The sequence below is a fragment of the Rhagoletis zephyria genome, unplaced genomic scaffold (genome assembly GCF_001687245.7).
Source record: "Rhagoletis zephyria isolate East Lansing unplaced genomic scaffold, Rhagoletis_zephyria_1.1 Rzeph_scaffold_07831, whole genome shotgun sequence".
In the NCBI taxonomy this organism is placed as follows: Eukaryota; Metazoa; Arthropoda; class Insecta; order Diptera; family Tephritidae; genus Rhagoletis; species Rhagoletis zephyria.
Window position 1 is genome coordinate 9,650 of NW_016164913.1, and position 19,812 is coordinate 29,461.

The window sequence follows — 19,812 nt, forward strand, 5'->3', positions numbered from 1 at the left end:
GTTGAATTTTCATCAAAACACATATGAATTTATATAAAATAATATTTTATATTGACTTTGTAAATTTATAAAATTTATGCAATAAGAATTATTAAAATATGCAATTATGTAATATTATCTCTTGAATAACTAAGTTAAAATATTTTATGCTTATAACGTAAGAAAGTGTTATAATTATATTACCATAGACCTTCGCGATTATATAACTAGATTTGGAAAGTTCTAGATCAACATTTTATAATATTTTAAGCATAGGAGCAGATGGAATTTTATTTTCAACGAAATTTTGATCTATGATTATGTACAAAGACAGTTATGTAAGCCGTTTTGGTTGGCATTTTAGTCATAGCTATGGTTGCTTCAAGACCACTGTGCAGAGTTATAAAATTTCTTATATATTAAAATTTTCACCAGAATATTTAGGAAAACCATTAACATGTATGCATGTAGATGAGCTGGACCGATTTGGAAATACCTCCAAAAATTGTCATTATTTGGATTAGGTTGATAAAAATATTCAAACATTTTTATTCAGACCTTCTAAACTTTAACCCTTCTTTCATCCGAGGTGATTTTTTGGAAAAAAAATATTTATTAAACCTAAAATCATTTATAAAAAAAAAATAGATTTTTGGAGGTATTTTCAAATCGGTTCAGTTCGCGTGGATCTTAATACGTTTCTGAAATATTTTGGCAGAAGTCTCAAATTAAAACAGATTTTATAATTACGATGAACAGTACTATACGTACAGACCCTTTTATGGAGAGTGATGCGCCCTAATGTACATAGATATATATGTACATACATATATCACCACAATAAAATTGAATATAAAAAAATAGCTGACATTGATTGACACAATCGAGCGCACGATATTTAAATGATGGGCTGCCCTGGCATGACGGCGGCAAATCAACGCTGTCGTCTCAAGTAGTGCCATTAAAGCTCAGTTATGCATACGTTGCACTGCACTGCATAGCATGGCATTTTACGTTGAAATCAAAAATCAACAGATTTCCACATACATATGTAATGCTGTGCGTTGGGTAACCACTTGCACGCAAAGCTCATTTAACAGATTCCTTATGTGACAACTCTTATGCAATGCCAAGTATGCATAACTGAGCCTTAACAGTGCCAGCAGCAGCAACAGCGTCGAAGCAGCATAACAGTAGGTTCTTTCCCTAACAATCCCAACCGGATCCGGTAATTAGAGAATAAGCAAAAATCGCGACTACTCCACGCATGCATGTAAATAGTACTCCCGAAGGACCAAGGAGTACTCCAAAATTAACCACAATTCATATAAAAAATATGGTCCAGTTAATATTGCCATATCCTAGGGCAGGACCATATACTCCATCTCTGCATTACATCAGAGTTGCACAAAACTACTCCAACATACTCCAATGACATTGTAGTTATATTTTTTCATTTGTACACGCTTTTGTTCTTCACTTCACAGATGCTTTTTTGAAATTAATAAAAACCAAAAACAAAAATTAAAAATTGCATGTTGACATTCGAACCTGAACATGCCGGGAGCTAAGAACTAACAGCGAGCATCTCTACACGTTCAGCTACAGCCAGACGTGCAAATGTGTTTTCAAATGCCCAACTTTAATCACATTTCGTTAAAACACGAGCAGTGATCGGGTAACAATAATCTGGTGCAAAGACACGAGTTGGTCAGCTACAGCATGACAGAGTAACACTTTTGTAAGTACCACAAATACCACAAATAGACTACATGACCCAACGATTTTTGCAGGGCCCAGAATTTGAGCAACAGCTGATCCGCGTTGTTTTTTTTTTTGTCACTTAAAAGCAAACACTTGAAAATTAAGTTTTTGTTTCACAAATTTGGTTTTAAGTACATATCGCTAGCTTAGAGTGAAAAGTTGCTAAATCCACTTTTTATGAAAACTCATATTTTGATATACGAGGCTAGAGAAATTGGATACGCATCGTTTCGAAAATTATAAAGGTACTTGTTTTATTTTTTCCTCTTCATAAGCAATAAAAGGAAAATTTGCTAAGTCCAAAAGAAGCACCACAAATCCGATAAGGCGAGAATAATACCACATCTTTTAATAAATATCGAATCCTTCTGATTCTTATGGAGTTTTGCTTTGCTTTAAACGCGCATGATGTTTGATTCAAAGTCTTGCGAAATAGTTAAAGAAAATGGCTAAAGGAAGATTTTTTCCTCTCCTGTAAAATTTTTAAAATGGGACTTAGCAACTTTTCTTTCTAAGCTAGCGATATATAAAGATTGAAAATACATTCACTATTCCTTTAAAGCACCAAGTAAATGCAGGCGACATGTAAACCCAAAACAGCTGATATGCACTTTGACACCTAATCCATTTTTACCCGGCGAAAAAGTCCGGGATGTTTCGGACAGGAAGAAGAAGACACTTACGATCCAATAGGTTTAAATTTTCGCTCTATTACCCATTTTGTTGAGTACGGGAATGATTTCAAGGCTATTTTGGGCACCTGCGGGATCACGCGTTGCGTACGGGAAAGAACCTAGTATGTGTAAAGCAATGACAGAAGCAGAAACAGCTGAAGTAGCCGCTATTGCATTAGATTGTCATCATTGATGTCGCCGTTGCGGTGGTCGCAATTGTAATCTCAAACTTAATACATGGTTTATTTTTTTCATGTGATTCAACATTGCTCCAGATAAATCGCTAGTGTAAATGGTGATTCAAAAATCGCTCGCCTCAAAGTAGACAGCAAGTCTACTTTTGCCGGCGATTATCGCCTGTTAAAAAATCTCCTCATGTAAAGGCAGCTTAATTAAGAGTGGTCATTCGTTGTGTGAAGAACATGAAAGTGGCAAATATTCGGGATAATTCCCTAGAAATATACGAAAAACTTGGAAAAAAATTGTAAAAATTGTAATTGCGGTTATTGTCTGATTTTGAAAAAAGTTTCGGCCATTTGGTATGCTGTACCAAGGCCAACAACTGTGCCACGGTGCAGCGGTTATCAAGATATACACATGTAACCATAAGTGGGCGTGGCTACGTCCATTTTCCAAAACTTTATAATATTCATCCTTTTCGTCTAAAAATTATTGTAAATTTCAATTTTGAGTAAATAATCTTCAGTAGTTACTAAAATATCGCAGTTTTCGTATTTCTGAAAATTACCGTTATATGGGAGGTAGGCGTGGTTATTGTCCAATTTTTTCCATTTTCAGTATCATCCGTCCTTCGCCCGAAAGAAGTACACGTACCACATTTCGTTAAAATATCTCGATGTTTACTCGAGTTATCGTGTGCACAGACGGCCGGACGGACAGACAGTCACCCCTTAATAGATTTATCTTTTCTTTCTGATTATTTATGTGTGCGTTTGTCTATATATATATAATAAAAATAATAATTTGGCATAATTTCGGAGCTTCCAAGCAAATTATTCAAGACAAGCCAAGACAAATACCTCAGTGGATTTAAACAGTTTTCGACCTCCAATAAGAACATCGCAAGAATGGCAAATAATAGGATATATTAGCTTATAATTGAATAATATCGCACACCGTCTTCAAAAGAGTCACAACTCAGAATTTGGAATTTTTGAGATTATGCGCTAAATATATACACAGAGCTTTTATTTACATTTCAGCAAAAGCTGGGGGAAATTTTTGTTATAATTTGTTAAAAAAAAAACATAAGGTAAAGTCGCCCTTGACCATATGATACTCATTTGTTAAGAAATAGTTGTTCAACAATTTTCGAACGAATTTTCTTTTTGTTATTATTTTTAACTTGATATTTAGTTACTAACAAAATTTAGTATACGAAATATTTTTCATAGAAAAACATTTGGTAAATTTGTTATTAAAATATGGCTCATATTTTATAAAACATCATATATGTATGTAAATCCAAGTTTCAAATTTTGTACGAAATTTAGAAGAATTCTGCCATGTTTCTTCAAAATTGCAAAATTTTTAATAAGAACTTCCATTTAATTTTTGTACAATGATGTGTGAATATCAAATGCCTAAAAATTTGCGTTTCTTTTCATATAAAAAAAAATTAACGGAAACTTTATATGGAAGAAAATGCGTGATACAGTCAGCAAAAAAATTATCAAAAATCAACGCGAAAATTGAATGGACTATAAAACTGCATACTCGATGTTTTTCAGAAATTCTGAAATTGATGAAACTTTGCAGAATTCTTCTGAATTTCATACAATGTGATGAGAAATTAAATCATCTCTACATTCCATACTTTATTACACCAAAATGCAACCTTACTTTGTACACCACTACAACCCTTGTATACGTATTTTAGCATAAGTTCAAGAGCCTTTGTTACTGTAACTTCGTACAAGTTTCTAGAATAAAGATAGCCATTGGAAAATTAGAAATAACCACGTTATTATTCAACATTTTGGTCCTTCGCTCCGAATTTGGAACCACCGACTTGCAAAGTGTAAAGTGAACGCATTTTGGAGTTTTACATTTGAAGCGTTTGTTCGCAGCGTCAATTTATTTAGTTTTCCTTTACACTCGTGCGAGTAGCATTACGAGACATACATACATACGTTTGCAATGTCTCTGACAGCGTTGAAAAGTCAACGAGGCAGATACAGGGCCTCAATAACGAGCGCATTTAATTTCTCAAATGAAGTAAATGACGCAACGCCTTCGGCAGAGTTGGAAGTGAGAATTTCCAATTTGAATGAAGCATGGAAACAATTGAATTTGATTGAAAATCAAATAAGCGGATTCGAAGAGAGTACGGAAGATGAAAATGCTGTGTCATCGTTCACACATTATGAAGAGAAGTACATACAAGCTCTCGCCCGTATAACAACACATCTGCGGGAGAAGCAAGAAACAGCGAGTAGGCAGCAAACGCCGCAAACAGTGAACGAGTTACAATTAGGGTTGCAAAATCTAGTGCTGCAACATAATGACGTAGTGTTACCGAAAATGACAGTACCGACATTTTCTGGTGAATACAGTGCGTGGNTAGGTGTACTTTTTTTGTTTATTCAACTTTCAAATCGTTTGAACAGTGGTTCAGCCGGAGGTCAAAACTCAAAAATATACACATTGTCTATCCTATGATACATTGACAGGCAATCAGTCATTATTAATGATACTTTATTACAGTGTAATTTTTTTTTGCGATACAAATTTTTTTAGATTACTTCCTCACTCTCGAAAGTTGACAAAACATATTTTCATTGTGAATCGTGTTTTCAGTGACTCAATACTTCTAAGGGCCGTTTTCTCATCTAACCTTTAGATTACCGGCCACTTTATCGTCTCGATATACGAGTTTTCGTTTTCTCATCAGCGCATTAATTTCTCGAATCGATAAATTGTTGCTCACCCGATGCAACCTTAAAAATTTGTACACAACTTTAAATTTTGGTTTGGTTTTGGTTCATGAGTCAGAAGACATTACCAGAATTAGAAAACGTGAATACTCCTGATATTGATTTGCGTGTCAAAAATATATGTAAAAGGCTTCGACGGTTTTGATAAGAGGCTCATAGTGTTAAAAAAAAAACGTGAAAAGCAAGCATTCGAACTGGTTGGACGTGACAGAAGTTGTATTTTTACCAAAACATGCTACCAAATTGCATCCAGCATGACTAAAGCCATATAAATTAAAGTTTCAAACTTTGTACAAAATTTAGGAAAATTCTACAAATTTATTAATCTAAGTTTTTAGAAAATTAGCAGTTTTATAGGTTATGAAATTTTTTGTATGATAAAAGGCTAGCTTCAAAAGGTTGAAAATTCGCGTTAATTTTTTAAATTTTATATCTGAACGATCTTTCATGACACGATATGAATTTCTTAAAAAGTAAAAAGTTTTGATGAAAATTTGCTGAATCTTCCTAAATTTTTTAAAAAAGTTTGACATTTTTAATATTTTAATTGAGCTTTGTACCACGATTGTTTATTAGGAAAAATTGAAAAAGCAACAAAGTCTAAGCGGTAGAAGTGATAGTAGCTATTTTGGAGATCACCACATCTCCTCATCAGACTTCGTTTTTCTAGACTTCAGCAGGGATCGAGCCTGCGTAATCGATGTTCAAGTCAGAAGTGTTAACCACTGAGCTTTGTACACCCCGTACACATTTTAATTTATATGGTGATAGCATGAACAATACGTTGATGGAAAATTAGCATAAAGATTTAACTTCAAAATCAACATGTAAACTACAAATATTAAATTTGCTTGCACACCGCATAAATTCAGTGCAAATACAATTATTACCATGTTTATATCAACTCATTTTCTTGTTTTTAGTTAAAATATAGCTTAAATTCAGCATACCATAGCTACAACCTTTTAATAAAAATCTATTTATTAAAAAAAAAAAAATTTATTATACATTTTTCAAAATACAAACCTGAGAAATTTAGCGTTATTAAATAGAAAAATATCGTAGAATTTGTATCTTACGAAAATACCAATACATGGGAGGTCAGCGTGGTTATTGTTGCATATATTTGCAAAGAATTTTTGAATGCGGCTAACAGTAGTGAGTGTACTAAGTTTGGATGAAATCGGTTAGGCGGGTACACATATTTCATGATAAGTGGGCTTGAAAACGCCCATTTAAAAAAAAAAATATTAAATACTATATTTTTTGCTTAAAGTTCACTGTATATATCAATTTTAAGCAATTTGGCTGCAGTAGTTACTTGGCCGGTCACCTGACCTTCAGTCTGATTCAATAATGCTGCAATTTTCTTATCAGAAATTCGGGGGTAATATGAAAAACCTGACCTGTTCTTTTGTGTACATGTGACTATGCGTGCCTTTCTCAAATGGGAATTTTGCCAGCAGTGCTTAAAGGTTCCTTTTCTACTTAATGTATATCCTAAGGTTATTTTTACAAATGTGTTTCTGTGTTTGGTGTATATTTTAGAGTTTTAGTAAAGAGGTCAAGGAAAAGTCCTTTTCTTGTAGGGACGTTAATGTACGTTTACATCGGTGAGTGTGGGCACTTAAAGAACTAACGTCAAAAAGTCACATTACGAACATTGCACCGGAAATAGCACTTAATTAAGTTTACCTCGGACACAAACCATACACATGACCAGGGTTGCACTTAGTTTTCTTACCTCTTTGTGGGCGCTAAAGAATTAAATGAAATAAACGTAAAATAATAAACGAAATCTATAGATTTGCATTCAGAGGTAACAACTAGGAAAAGTCAAACGTTCTACAATCTTTGATAAAAATAATCGAAGTTTTCAAGCTTCATAATCACTCAGAAAAACAAGTAAATAAAAAGTAAATTACATTCATCCGGCAACACTACTCAACAGCTGTTCGCAAACTGCAATTCGTGCTTTTGTTTTGTTGTATGCCTGCACACTGGCATTTCTACATTAAAAAAAAGAAGAAAAATAGAAAATACTTATTGGCGCATTGTTTTCATAAAAAATTGTGTACTAGATAAATCGTAAAAATGGAATTTACAATGTTTTAAATTAAAAAACTACGTAAAGCGGTGGTCACGCCAATGAAGATTTAGGTGGCGACCTCGGGGGAGCCCTGTGAACATATGCGGCGCTATGAGTACAATCTCGGCAGCTAGCGTGCCAGAAGTGAAGACTACGTCGATTTAAGATACCAAAGAACAATGTGGCCACGCTTTTTTGGCCGACGTATACTCTACATTACCATCACATTACTTGCCGTAATATTTTTAGTAACGAATTTACTTAAGGTGAGTGCTGATTGGCGACAACAAATGGCCAGTACTGATTAACCATATCTAAATACCTTCCTTAGCATGGCGGTCTTAGCGCCCTACATGCGGATAATGTGCTCACCGTTCAGCGCACACGTCCGCTCATTTGGCGCACACTTCAGGAACACCTACTGCCTGACGAGCCACAAAATCGCACCAACGATCCAGATATGCGTTGCCGCAACTCTGTGCAGGGACGCGATTTGCTCGTCGATGATCGCGGCTTTCTCTGCCGTCGCGAACATCTACTACTGCCCAGTAATTGCTGTGATGTGGAAGTGTCCGAAACAAAATATTACACATGCGACACATGCAATGCAACGACACATTGCTGTGATATGTATGAATATTGTGTATCTTGCTGCCTGCACCCGGCAAAGCGTACATTGCTGGAGCTAGTCTTGCGCACAATTACTGGCCGGCAGGCAGCTGTATATGCCCATGTAGAGGATCATTTCGAGTTGTGTTTAGTTAAGTGCCGCACCAACTCGCACTCTGTAGCCCATGAAAACAAATACCGCGATGGGCTGCCCAAATATTGTTACGGGCAGACAGAAGCGCATGAATCGCAACGTGAAGTATCAGGTAGTATGGCACGATGATTGTACTGCTCCCATTTACCCGGAGTAAATATGGTGGCGAATGGGAGATAGAAAAATACATTTCTAGTAGTGCGTAGTAATTATTTACAATGACTGCACCCAGCTGTTCAAGTCAACTTCGTAAGATTATATGAAGTATGCAACGAACGCTTAATTCTATATTAAATACGTTTATATGTAATTAAAATGGTACCGAATGTTAAAATGAGACATGGTGAACGTGCCGCTGCTGCTGACACATTTATTTTAACATTTGAGTGCTAGTGCTAGTTTCATATTCGATATCCTGTGCGAATAAAAATGATTGTAACGTATTTAAATCTTAATATAAGTGTAAGCTTGTAGACGTATTGCAAACTGTGGTTAATAACAAAATTACTCATTAGCAGCTGAAAATTTAACTGGCTTTGGGGGTTTGAAAACTAAAATACCATGACACAACAATTTTAAGTATTAAATTAGAATTTAGTTAGCACTAATTTTAATTTTATATCTTTTAAATTAAGGTCTTGGTACAAGTATAGATATAAGATTGTTAGATTTCATATGTTTTGAATTAATACTCTTTTTGCTTTAGTTAAGCAAAAGTAAAATGTAACATTAATTACATTAATAAATTAAAACGTAATTTTTTCACATTATTTTAAATATGAATCATCAATGTTAGTAGGAATATGACTTGGATTTAGTAACCACTTCATAACAAACGTAATTTCTTGCCTACCATTTACTGTTTTCTGTACAAAACGCATTTCAAAAAAATAATTATGTAACTACGTACCAAAAATATTAGATTTTTAACTTCTATTTGTCATATATTTTCGGATTTGTTTAATTGTAATGGCCTCTCATCCAATGACCAGTTGCTCCGAAAATAATGATGGCTGCATTCCTGTTGGATCAGCATCATTTAACAACATAAAAGATTTCGATCTGGAGGACATTGTGCAAACATTGACGAATACGGTTAATGCAACAGTTAATACAGCCGTGCAACTGATATTGAGTGATGTGGGAGGCGAATTCTTTTATCCTAATCCAAGGCCTCGGACTAAGACCACAAAAGTACATCATGAATTTCTTAGCTTCGATGCTGAATACAAAGAGAAGAGTATTGATTGGGTTACTATACAGGATTTTTCAGTCAATGAAATATTCACACAAGTGCGCGACTTTATAAATTTGTGGCATTTATCAGATGCTACGAAATTTACGCTTGGGATAAACGACAAGTCACATATTATACCAAGGAAGGGTACTAGATATTTTCTTGATGCAATTTTTTCGAAGCCCACACCCGTTTGTCCTAATCCATTGGCTGTTGCAAAAGTCTTCTTTACCGTTATAGTGCCCCAATACTTACCAAAACACTATCCAATTAAGGTGATCTATCGCTTTGAAGGCTATAGCACACATTATCATGCGAATGGGCCACGTGAGATGCGTACTAAGGATTTTCAAAGGTACTTTATTGATTCAATACTGCAAAGAAAACTGGTGTTCTATGCAAAGATATTCGAATGCCGCCATCCACATATTAAATTGAACAAAAGCAAACCATTTAAGGAGAACGATGAAAGTGAGGAGAAGAATGGGGGTGTAGAAGAGGAGAAAAATCCCGTTGATGATATGAATGACTATGATCTCGCCGGTTTAAATGATAATGCAAATGATCAAACTGATGATTTTATAATCAAGAATGCAAGCGAATTATACGAAGAGCAAATATTGTAAATAAATACACATACTTTACGCAAAGTTTTTAGCTAAGTAGAATTTAATTACTAAATTATTCACTTTTCCTTTATTCGCCAATAACTGAATTGATAGTATGAGAAAAAACTGTGAAAATATTAACATATTTGTTGAAAAGAAATCTGCAAACAGTTACGTTTAGGCCTAAATTGCTATGAATCACTAGCATTCAACCTATCCATGAAACCGATCTTGATGACTATAACCTGCTTAGTAGCAAAATAAGAGATTTAAAGCTAACAATAAAAGAATGGTTCCTGTGGAAAGATATCTGTGCACCGCGGCGTATGAGTTACATTATACTCGGCAGTCATTTTTACCACCTGGACGAAAGAGGTCAGGCCACAATGGATATTCCCGTCGTTGGCGAACCAATTCCGACGATGAACATCCCGTGGACGAAGCTTCAGACATGCATTGCCTTCTGAACATCACATACACAGTGAGGCCCAACAGTGACGCTCAGCAAGCTGTTCCTAATAGGGTGTTATAGACGTGAGCACCCGAACAGACGCTTGCTTCATGCACAGCCCTCACTCAGTCCCGTCGGAAGGCATATCTGTGAGCTGAAGTACGAGGTCCAGTAGCATGTACAACAGACGTTGGAGCCGAGACTGTACAGATAGGCTACAAATGGCATTCAGAAGAAGGCTACTACCGACTATGTATACGGACTCCCGTCCTGTCGATGGTGTCAGCGATCCAAGCACCAACTGTTAATGAGAATGAGTTTCATTTGCCGCGACAGACCCGCATCGCTTTGGCCCAATTACGGTCTGGACACTGCAGCCGCCTAAGCAACAACTCCAATAAATGTCCAACATGCGGAGATTCCCCACGACACCAGCCACCTCTTCACAACTCAACTCGGCTAATACCAGTTTCCCTGTAGAAAAATCACGTTTCCTGCTGTTGTTGTTGTTGTTGTTGTTGTTGTAGCAACATACCAGCTCCCCAAAGAGTTTTTGGGGAGTGTTGCTGGAGTGACAGTCCTTGGCCAAATATAAATCTGGGTCGNATTCGTTAAACAAATCAGTGTTCGTACGCAAAAGTAGCTTATGTAGACCAGCTGGCTTTAGTATAATGCGGCATTCCCTTCCAGTATCGGAACTATTTCTTGCACGTTTATTTGCCAAACACTGTTAACAGCTCAGCGCCAGTGAGTCATTCGCAATCATATGCCGCGAATGCCGATTTATACTAAAGCCAGCCCTTCGACATAAGCTACTTTTCCATACGAACAAATGTTAATGCGCATAAACAAATATTTAAACTGTATGTAAGTATTTGGGAGGACCTCTTCGCACGGTTTGAAACCAAACGAGGTTTTAGACAAGGCTCTCTCGTGCGACTTCTTTAATCTGATGCTGGAAAACGTAATAAGAGCTGCCAATCTGAATCGCAGCGGTACCATATATAGCAAAAGAACGATATCGCTGGCATATGCAGATGATATCGACATCATCGGTCTGAAACAAAGGGACGTAACTGCAACATTTTCCCGTTTAGAAAAGGAGCTAAAGAGGTTGGTCTAGTGGTGAACGAAGACAGGACAATATACCTCCTAGCATTATATAAAAAGTCCACGCGTTTCGATGCACACTGTTTACTGTTGGCAGCTATAACATTGAAGTAGTGAAAGACTTTGTTTACCTAGGATCCAGCATAAACACCACCAACAACGTCAGCCTGCAGATCAAGCGAAGAATAACTCTTGCCAACAGGTGCTATTTCGGGCTCGATAGGCAATTGAAAAAGCGAGCCCTCTCTTGGCGAACAAAAATTACGCTCTTCAAGTTTCTCGTCCTGCCCGTTAAGGCGCAGAAACATGGACGATGTCAAAGAAAGATGAGAAGGCTTTGGGTGTTTTCGAGAGACCTATTCTACGTAATATCTACGGAGAAGATAGAATTACGAACTGTATGAGCTTTTTAACGACATAATTAAGCGCATATGTATAAGTATAACGATTGCGCTGGCTTGAACGCATGGATGACGACGCTCCTTTGAAAAGATCCCTTGACTTAGCACCCATGGGTGGACAACGAAAGCAAGGGCGCCCGCGAACAAAATGGAAAGGCCAAGTGAAGAAGGACCCATCTGCACTCGCGATGAAAAACTGGCGCAAATTTGGCACAGGAGGGAGGCGATTTGAGAAGTTTTTTGGTCTCGGTCCTAACCGACAAACGATTATAGCGCCAAATAAGAAGAAGATGTCAGTATGTAATGACACTCAAAATGCTTAATCAATATGAAGTACACTCAAAGGTACACGAGAATTGAAGTCGGATGTGTTTTTCGCTAAAAACTGTTTGTATATTCATTGTCTTTTGATCACATCACTGGCACGTCTAATGGAAATTTCTAAAAACTCCATACAATTTTTCTAATTTTTATATTTTTTCATTTATTTTTTTATTTAATTTGTTTTTTTTATTATATTAATTTTCTTTTATTTTTAGATGTTATTGTTTTAAAAATCAAAATAAATTTGTTTATATCATTTAATTTTTAGGATCTTATTTTAGGGGTTTTAATTAAATTTTCTTTAAATTTCTAGATTTTGTTTAAAAATTAAAATTGTTTTTTCAACATTTTTTTTTAGTTTTTAAGTACCTACTATTTCTTCTTTTTTGGTTTAATGTTTATCTTTTTCTAATTTAATTTTTAGATTTTACTGTTTTGAAAATAATGTTTTTTTATTCCATTTAATTTTTAAAAAATTGTGTTATTTTATTGTCATTTGTTTTAATTTTTCATTCTTGAATTTAGTTTTCTTTTATTTATTAGTTTTTATTGTTATAAGCAGGGCTCGTATCGTAATATCCGTTCACGGATCGAAAACGGGAATGGTACAAAGAGTACGTTCACGTATCTCATAATCCGAAAATTTTGTTTTTACAGAAGACAGTAAAGAGCTTTAAAGATAGTTTCTAGAAATTGCATTTGTCTTTCGGAAGACCATGGTGAGTTGAAAGACAGTTGCCACCATTGCCCTGTTAATACTTTACTGTCTTACCTAGCACTAAGGAGCGCCTTATTTGGCACCATATACGGAAAGCACCTTAGCTATACGTGATTAAAGAGCTAAAACATGTGGCCAAGATTGTATCTTGCATGTGGCTATATATTTCACTTATTATGCCTTCCTTTACATTCGAACAAATTTCACAAGCTTTTTAGTGCTTTTGCGCAACAGCACCTTGCCTAGTGGCTGACCGAAACCCTCATATTGCTGATAGACGTGTAATCCGCGCACAATGGTGGCATGAACTACACCACGCAAGCGCTGATCCATGTAGGGAGTGGCCTGTAATACAAATACATTTGTATATAGTATGTACATATAGTTCGAATATTTTCACTCAATCTGCCATTTAATATTCCTCCTACATATGTGACAACAAACCTTATTGGTAGAGTAGAGCATATCCGCTGAGACGTTGAACTCCTCTTCTGGATCCCAGATGCAAAAATCAGCATCATAGCCTTCCTCAATTTTACTCTTAAAGCTGGAAAGACCACAGAGCACTGCCGGATTTTGGCACATAAGACGATAAATATGTTCCATACCCAGTCCATGGGTTTGACAGTGTGTCCAAACGACTGGTAGTCCTGAAGCCACAGTGTAAGAAATTGAAGACATATTTAATATTATAACAAAAAATAAAAAGAAATAAAATACCAGTAAAATAAAAAAAAATACTGATTCACTAATCACCTACATAATCCTGCGTACTAGCCTGATCAAATTATTACAGCCCAATTCTGAATACTCACGGGAATTTGTTTCTCCCGAAAAAGAACTCCACCAATAATTAACTCCCAGGGAGTAGCATTTTCCTCAGGGAATTTTTATTTATTAGGAGGAAAGTGAAAGAAGAAAAACTCCCGGGAAGTTTCTGTTCAGAATAGGCCTGATAGCTGCACAATTTAATGAAAATCTAATTGAGAAGCTTAGGAAAGCCAGAAAATTCTCCATAGAATGCTACAAGTCAAAATTATGGCAATCATACAAAGATGCAAAGAAAAAGTATAAAACGGCGGTAAAGAGGATCTGCGGGACTTAACAAATTCGTGTCTTCATAATATACCAATACAACCTCTATTAGAACAGGAGATGATGCAGGAGCACCACCTATGTAGGAGGGCCTAAACGGGCCTATTGCTATCATCAAAAGAATTACTGAACTCGATTGTGGACAAAGAAAGAACGAAATTCGCAATAAATCATTTTCCTCCGTACCTTAGATACACATTCCTCCAGGAAGTAAAGGAACCTACCGTAGAAAGGGTGAATAAAGTCCGCATGACTTATATTCTACAAAGCTGGAGTAGTGTCAAACTTGTTTTCGTCAACCAACCGGAAAAAATCCACGAAAAAGTAAAAGTCTTCAAGGCGATGATTCGTATATCATGCATGATAAAAAAAAACGGGAAAGACCCGTAGATGTTCAACTCAGTTCCCTTTTATGTAGATCAAACGCGAGCGCACCACTTGTAGGCAGAAAGCCTATTAGCAATTTAGACTGCCTTGGCCCAATGGCTAAGTACCCGGGAGTTGCATTAGATACCAAACTGAGCTGGAATAAAAATGTCTAAAGACGCAGAAAAAGAACATATATATTATACATCATGCAAGGTTGCCTTCATTAGGATTTGGGAACTAAAGCCGAAACTTGCCCTGAGGATGTACAAGGCTATAATAAGGCTAATATTCACATGCGGTACATTATACTAAATATCGTAGATAAGCAATAAACACATGCAATGTCAGAAAAATTAGTAGGATTTAACGAGCAAATTGTGCAGGGGCTACGAGAGAAATTAAGTAGAAGAACTTTTTAACCAGACTGAAATAGTCAGACTGTTGGATGTCGAAGCGCTACGAATATAATGATATTCTTGATAAGCTTTTAGAATAAGGAAAACAATCAGATTACAATTAGAAGGATAAGTAGGTATTAAAACACGCCCGGCATTCTCGCTATCAAATATTGAATGATTCTTTATTCCGCTACCTATTTCCTGGACGGTCATGGCTTAAGGGCTAGACCCATAACTCTGTGACATATCTTATAGACACAGATCGCCTTATGCCTAATTTAAAATAACTTAATGCTTATTGCAGGTATACAATATACTCTTACAATAAACGTCATGTTTGTCTGCCCATTTTATGAAGAAAACATATCGTTTACTGATGACCATCTGCGACAAAACAACCAAGTTGATATCAAGTTGAGCTCATAAATTGCTTTGAATCCAGTAAATACGGTAATTGTAGAGATATACCAGAAGGTCAGACGAGAAGCAGCTAGCCAAAGAGACGTTCTGGAAGGTAAGAGCGTAAGCGAACGTGACTATGGCGGGTGGTTATAAATGGACCCCTACTTAGGTGCGTTTTTTATATCTTTATTTAAAACAAAACGGAGGACAGTTCCAAGTTGATGCAACTTTTCAACGGACTGCATCACGCTGTAACAAATCTAGAGCTCTGCGCTTAAACCACCTCCCTGCTAAATCCCTAATGGCAATAGCGGGGTGATTGGTTGTTAAATAGAAGGAGGTTTAGATCGGATAAAGTTCCACACTTACTGTCTCTCGTAAACAAAAACCTTCTTCCTTCGCTATAATTCAAGAAAAACTTGCATGCGAAGTTTCCTTCGAGGAGGTTTTGATGTTGAGGCAGACCTCGAATCGTCACATACGACATCGTATTATTCGTCACGTAAAAACACATTTTTCGGATTATGACATATGTGAACGTACTCTTTATCCCATTCAGCTTATATGACTGACGTATCACGTAATTTTTTTCGTATGGTTTTCGATCCGTGAACGGATGGTACGATTCGAGCCCAGGATAATCGAGGGAAATTCTGCTGCCATCTGTACGGACGAATGCAAAATGAACTGTGATGTGAATGTAGGCGTAGACCCGAGATGTTGGATGTCTCCCTGTCGTTTGTACCACTTAGTTTTGCTTGTATCTTCCAAATGAAAGTGCTGGACACCGAGAGGTGCTGGAGGATATTTAATGAAGAGAAACTATTTTGAAGGAAAAAATCTTAAATAGTAAGTGATTGTAGGTGTATGATAATCTTGATGACCAAATTGATAGTATCTTGCTAACGTACACAGTAACGAGGGGACTCATAAATTAGCTAGGATCAAAGCACCTGATAAGGAATGAAGGGCGCAAGACTTCTGATGGAGGTAGAGAGAAATATAGTCAACAGACACGATCACGGGACACAGATGACTTGCTGAGCATGCAGCAAATTTCAACGAGAGCCTTAATCCTAACAAGAGTAGGGAAACGTCTAAAATTATCTTTTGCGAGAGCGCATCATCACTGGCTCGTCTAAAGTAAAATTCTAGAAAACTACATTACTAACATAGGTAGATTCAGCGAGACGGTTACCACCTACGAAGATGCTTAAAAATTGCGACAATCGATACGATCATAGGTCGCAGAGAAACCGTATTATAATGGTGCTTACAGCGCTGTTAGTTCTTGTGCGATACATAAGGTATAAGGGTCTAAAATTCAATTTTTCAACGCAAAAGTGAGTAGACTATGAGAATCCTAATAAGACCGTGAAACTTACCCAGCTGCAACGACGAGACGCCAGGCCAAGCATTCAAAAAGTTTCCACGCGCACGTCCGTAATTCAAACACTTCACTCCCGGCGTCGCTGGCGAATGATTTGAGGCAATAATATCCAAGCAACCAGCTTTCAGAGCGTCCCATAACCGGGGCTGATTTGACTTGACGCGTATCGGAGGCTGGGCTTTGAACTCGGTATGACAATCTTCGATTTGCTCTGCAGACAATGCAAGGTAATGGGGACAAGTTTCAGCAGTCAGATTTGCGCCGGCGCGTTTGCATTGCGCCACAATGGGCAACACTTCGGCGGAGCTTATGTTCATGATATGCATATGTTTGCTGGAACATCAAGAAAACGAATGTATCTTATGACTTTTTTGTTGTAAATTTCAACAAGCGTAGATATCTACCCCTTATTTGCCGTGGCCAATTGACTGATCAGTTGCACGGCATTTACTTCCATTTCCTCGGGACGTGTGCGCAAGAAGGACTCATATTTCTTGGGTTCTTCCTCATTGGGCTCTATGGCATTCTTTAGAGGCAACTCGGCATTAAACTGTATATATTAAGAAGTGGTTAATTCTACATTCTTCATTACTCATTTAAGAGCTTCATTACTCATTAAGATGCTTTCGTTTCGGGGATATTTTTTCACAAAACTTTACTAAATGTACTTGTATTGGTTTCCTAACACCTTTCGGTCTCATAGAAACGAAAGCATATCAAATTCTATGTTCACATTCTTACAGCTATAACTGTGCCATCTTCCAGCTTATCGATCACATCTTCAAGATCCTTACGATTTATGGCGGGAAAAGCATCTCCAACTGGTGCCGGTGTGGGCGAAAGTGTGCACTGCAGTCCGATAACGCCAGCGCCCAGCAACGGATCAGCTTCTTTGACATTCTCAGGTACTAGGCCACCCCAAAATCCGACATCCACGTAAAGCTTTCCACGCGCCACACCAGTTTTCGTTTTTAGCGCCGCCACACTGGTGGTGGGCGGTATGGTGTTACTAAAACGAAAAGTTAGTTTATCAACAAAATTTGTAGCACAACTGTCGAAAAGTATGCACGTACGTAGGTCTATCGATGATCGTGGTGAAACCGCCGGCAGCTGCTGCTTTTGTTGCCGCCATAAATCCCTCCCAATCCTTACGCCCCGGCTCGCTGATATTCACATTGGCGTCTATCAGACCCGGCATAAGCACTTTGTCGCCAAAATCATAGACCTACGACAAACCCAAACAAATAGTGCATATTTTTAAAGATGCTCTCTAACAGCCGCCTGCTAACCAGCAAAATGCTTTATTTCTCTCTTTTTTGCTCACCGCTTCCGATTCCGTGTTGTATACATAGGTATTCACCTCTTGCGCAGTGCGCAAAATCTTACGTATGATGCCCTCTGTGTCGACAATAATGCCACCATTGAGGAATTCCCGTTCGGTGCCCAGGAAAATTCGCTTACTTAGGAAAAGTAAATCCATTTTGCAACTTCGTTTATGGAGAAAACACTTTAAATGTTTTGTTATTATGGAATCGAAATCACTGTTAGCCTTTATTGTTGGTTAATAAGTATCTACTTCGTTGGATATGCAAATGTAGAAAATGTTTATTTTTATTGGATTCTATATTTAGAATGATTTTCCGCGTTGTGTATTTTCATACGCGATCACTCAATGGAACTGAATGAGCGAATAAAGGCAGCAGTGTTTTTCACAAAACTTTCACTTTAATTTGGTGTAAAGTGCAAAAGCTTCAGGAAGGTGAAAACGCGAAAAAGAGCTTTTTATTTATTTGATAAGGAATTGATTACTGTTATAAAATTTAAGTCATCCAACTGAATCATCTGATTCAAAAAGCGACTTGTAAACTAACAAGTAGAATAAAGGAATCTGTTATTTCGCTTCTATTTCTTGGTTGGCGCAGTAAGTGATTTAAACAGTGTCCAATAAAGCACGCCAGTCTCTTCTGTGCCAAATGACGCCAATTGGAAATGCCAAGTGAAGCCAAGTCCTTCACCTAGTTTTTCCAACGCAGAGAATGCTCCTCTCCTACCACCAACGGGTACCGAGTTAAATACTTTCAAAGCTTACTGTGTCCATTCTTTCGACAAGACCGTGCCAGCGAAGTCCTTGTATTTTAACCCAGTAGGCTCTGTTCATCTCATTGTAAATCTCAAACAGATCATCGTTTCATCGTCTGCGGTACTCGCCGTAAATCTTACGCAAAATCTTTCCCTCGAAAAATTCAATGGTCGCCTCATCGGATGTTGGCGTTGGCCATGTTTCTGAGCCATACACCATCACGGGCATTAAATATGTAGAGTGTAGTTTTTAATACGACGAGGGAGGCTGCCACCATGATCGATATTAATGATAGATCCTTAACATACGAAGTTCTTTACCTTTTCAAAATTACAACTGTCAACAGTGTCGCTTTGTCTTCGTTCACCTTCGGGCTCGCGCGCTTTGCTTCCATATCAAACTCGGAAGGTATGATAGGCAGTTGCGATGTCTGAAGTCTATTTTGGTAACGCACGGCTCGGACGGGTCTTTCCCAACGCTGTCGGAGCGGGTATTTTACAAAGCCGTATTAGTTTCTCGTGGATACCAATTTCAGCAATCGCAACATATAGCCAGCTCCTTTTTGCGCTGTCTAAAGCGACTTTGAATTCAAAAAGACAATGATTTGCAAAAATCTTTTTCTCGCGGGATTTTTCCAAGATTTGGTGTATGGCTACACCGAAACGGGTATGTCAGTTCGTCGATGGTGGGCTTCAGCCTATCACCCAATTGTCGCGATAAGACCTTATATGCGACCTTATAAGCTGATACCGCGGTAATTAGCGCACATGAGATGCTTGCAGGCTACTTTTAACTGCTCACTATCGCACCTTAATGTTAGCTGCCGGACCACTTTTTCAATCGCTAAATTGCGATTTGTACCTCGTTATAATAGGACATCGACTGTGTGGTTCTTATGCAGAGACTACGCGCAGGTCTTGAAATCTTCCATAAATCGTGTAACTTACATCAACGATTTAGATCTTCTTCAAATAATACTTGATCATATCTCAGAGAATAGAAA

The 19,812-nt window shown here is 37.3% G+C and overlaps 3 protein-coding genes across 3 annotated transcripts; 2 read left to right on the forward strand and 1 right to left on the reverse strand.

Moving 5' to 3' along the window:
• The first annotated feature begins 7,333 nt into the window (after window positions 1–7,333).
• On the forward strand, window positions 7,334–8,996 carry LOC108374555 (UPF0454 protein C12orf49 homolog). Its single transcript, XM_017630532.1, has 2 exons — window positions 7,334–7,729; window positions 7,795–8,996. The coding sequence occupies exons 1-2, from the start codon at window positions 7,643–7,645 to the stop codon at window positions 8,353–8,355; spliced, it is 648 nt and encodes a 215-aa protein (XP_017486021.1). The 5' UTR covers window positions 7,334–7,642; the 3' UTR covers window positions 8,356–8,996.
• A 70-nt stretch (window positions 8,997–9,066) lies between these two features.
• LOC108374554 (uncharacterized) lies at window positions 9,067–10,089 on the forward strand. The gene has a single exon (XM_017630531.1). The coding sequence runs from the start codon at window positions 9,196–9,198 to the stop codon at window positions 10,087–10,089; it is 894 nt and encodes a 297-aa protein (XP_017486020.1). The 5' UTR covers window positions 9,067–9,195.
• Window positions 10,090–13,182: 3,093 nt separating this feature from the next.
• LOC108374556 (allantoinase) lies at window positions 13,183–18,390 on the reverse strand. The gene is made up of 7 exons (XM_017630533.1): window positions 18,054–18,390; window positions 17,803–17,954; window positions 17,471–17,738; window positions 17,134–17,279; window positions 16,725–17,062; window positions 13,520–13,725; window positions 13,183–13,420 (listed from the first exon to the last, which is right to left on the reverse strand). Exons 1-7 carry the CDS (start codon window positions 18,207–18,209, stop codon window positions 13,262–13,264), a joined length of 1,425 nt encoding a protein of 474 aa, XP_017486022.1. The 5' UTR covers window positions 18,210–18,390; the 3' UTR covers window positions 13,183–13,261.
• Window positions 18,391–19,812: the final 1,422 nt, after the last annotated feature.

Bases quoted from the DNA above. Each gene is read 5' to 3' on its own strand.
- LOC108374555 (XM_017630532.1), top strand. From the start codon at position 7,643: ATGTGGCCACGCTTTTTTGGCCGACGTATACTCTACATTACCATCACA. The intron at 7,730-7,794 runs GTGAGTGCTGAT...TACCTTCCTTAG, and splicing joins TAGTAACGAATTTACTTAAG to CATGGCGGTCTTAGCGCCCT.
- LOC108374554 (XM_017630531.1), top strand. From the start codon at position 9,196: ATGGCCTCTCATCCAATGACCAGTTGCTCCGAAAATAATGATGGCTGC.
- LOC108374556 (XM_017630533.1), bottom strand. From the start codon at position 18,209: ATGGATTTACTTTTCCTAAGTAAGCGAATTTTCCTGGGCACCGAACGG. The intron at 17,955-18,053 runs GTGAGCAAAAAA...GGTTTGTCGTAG, and splicing joins ACAACACGGAATCGGAAGCG to GTCTATGATTTTGGCGACAA. The intron at 17,280-17,470 runs GTAAGAATGTGA...TAATATATACAG, and splicing joins AAGATGGCACAGTTATAGCT to TTTAATGCCGAGTTGCCTCT.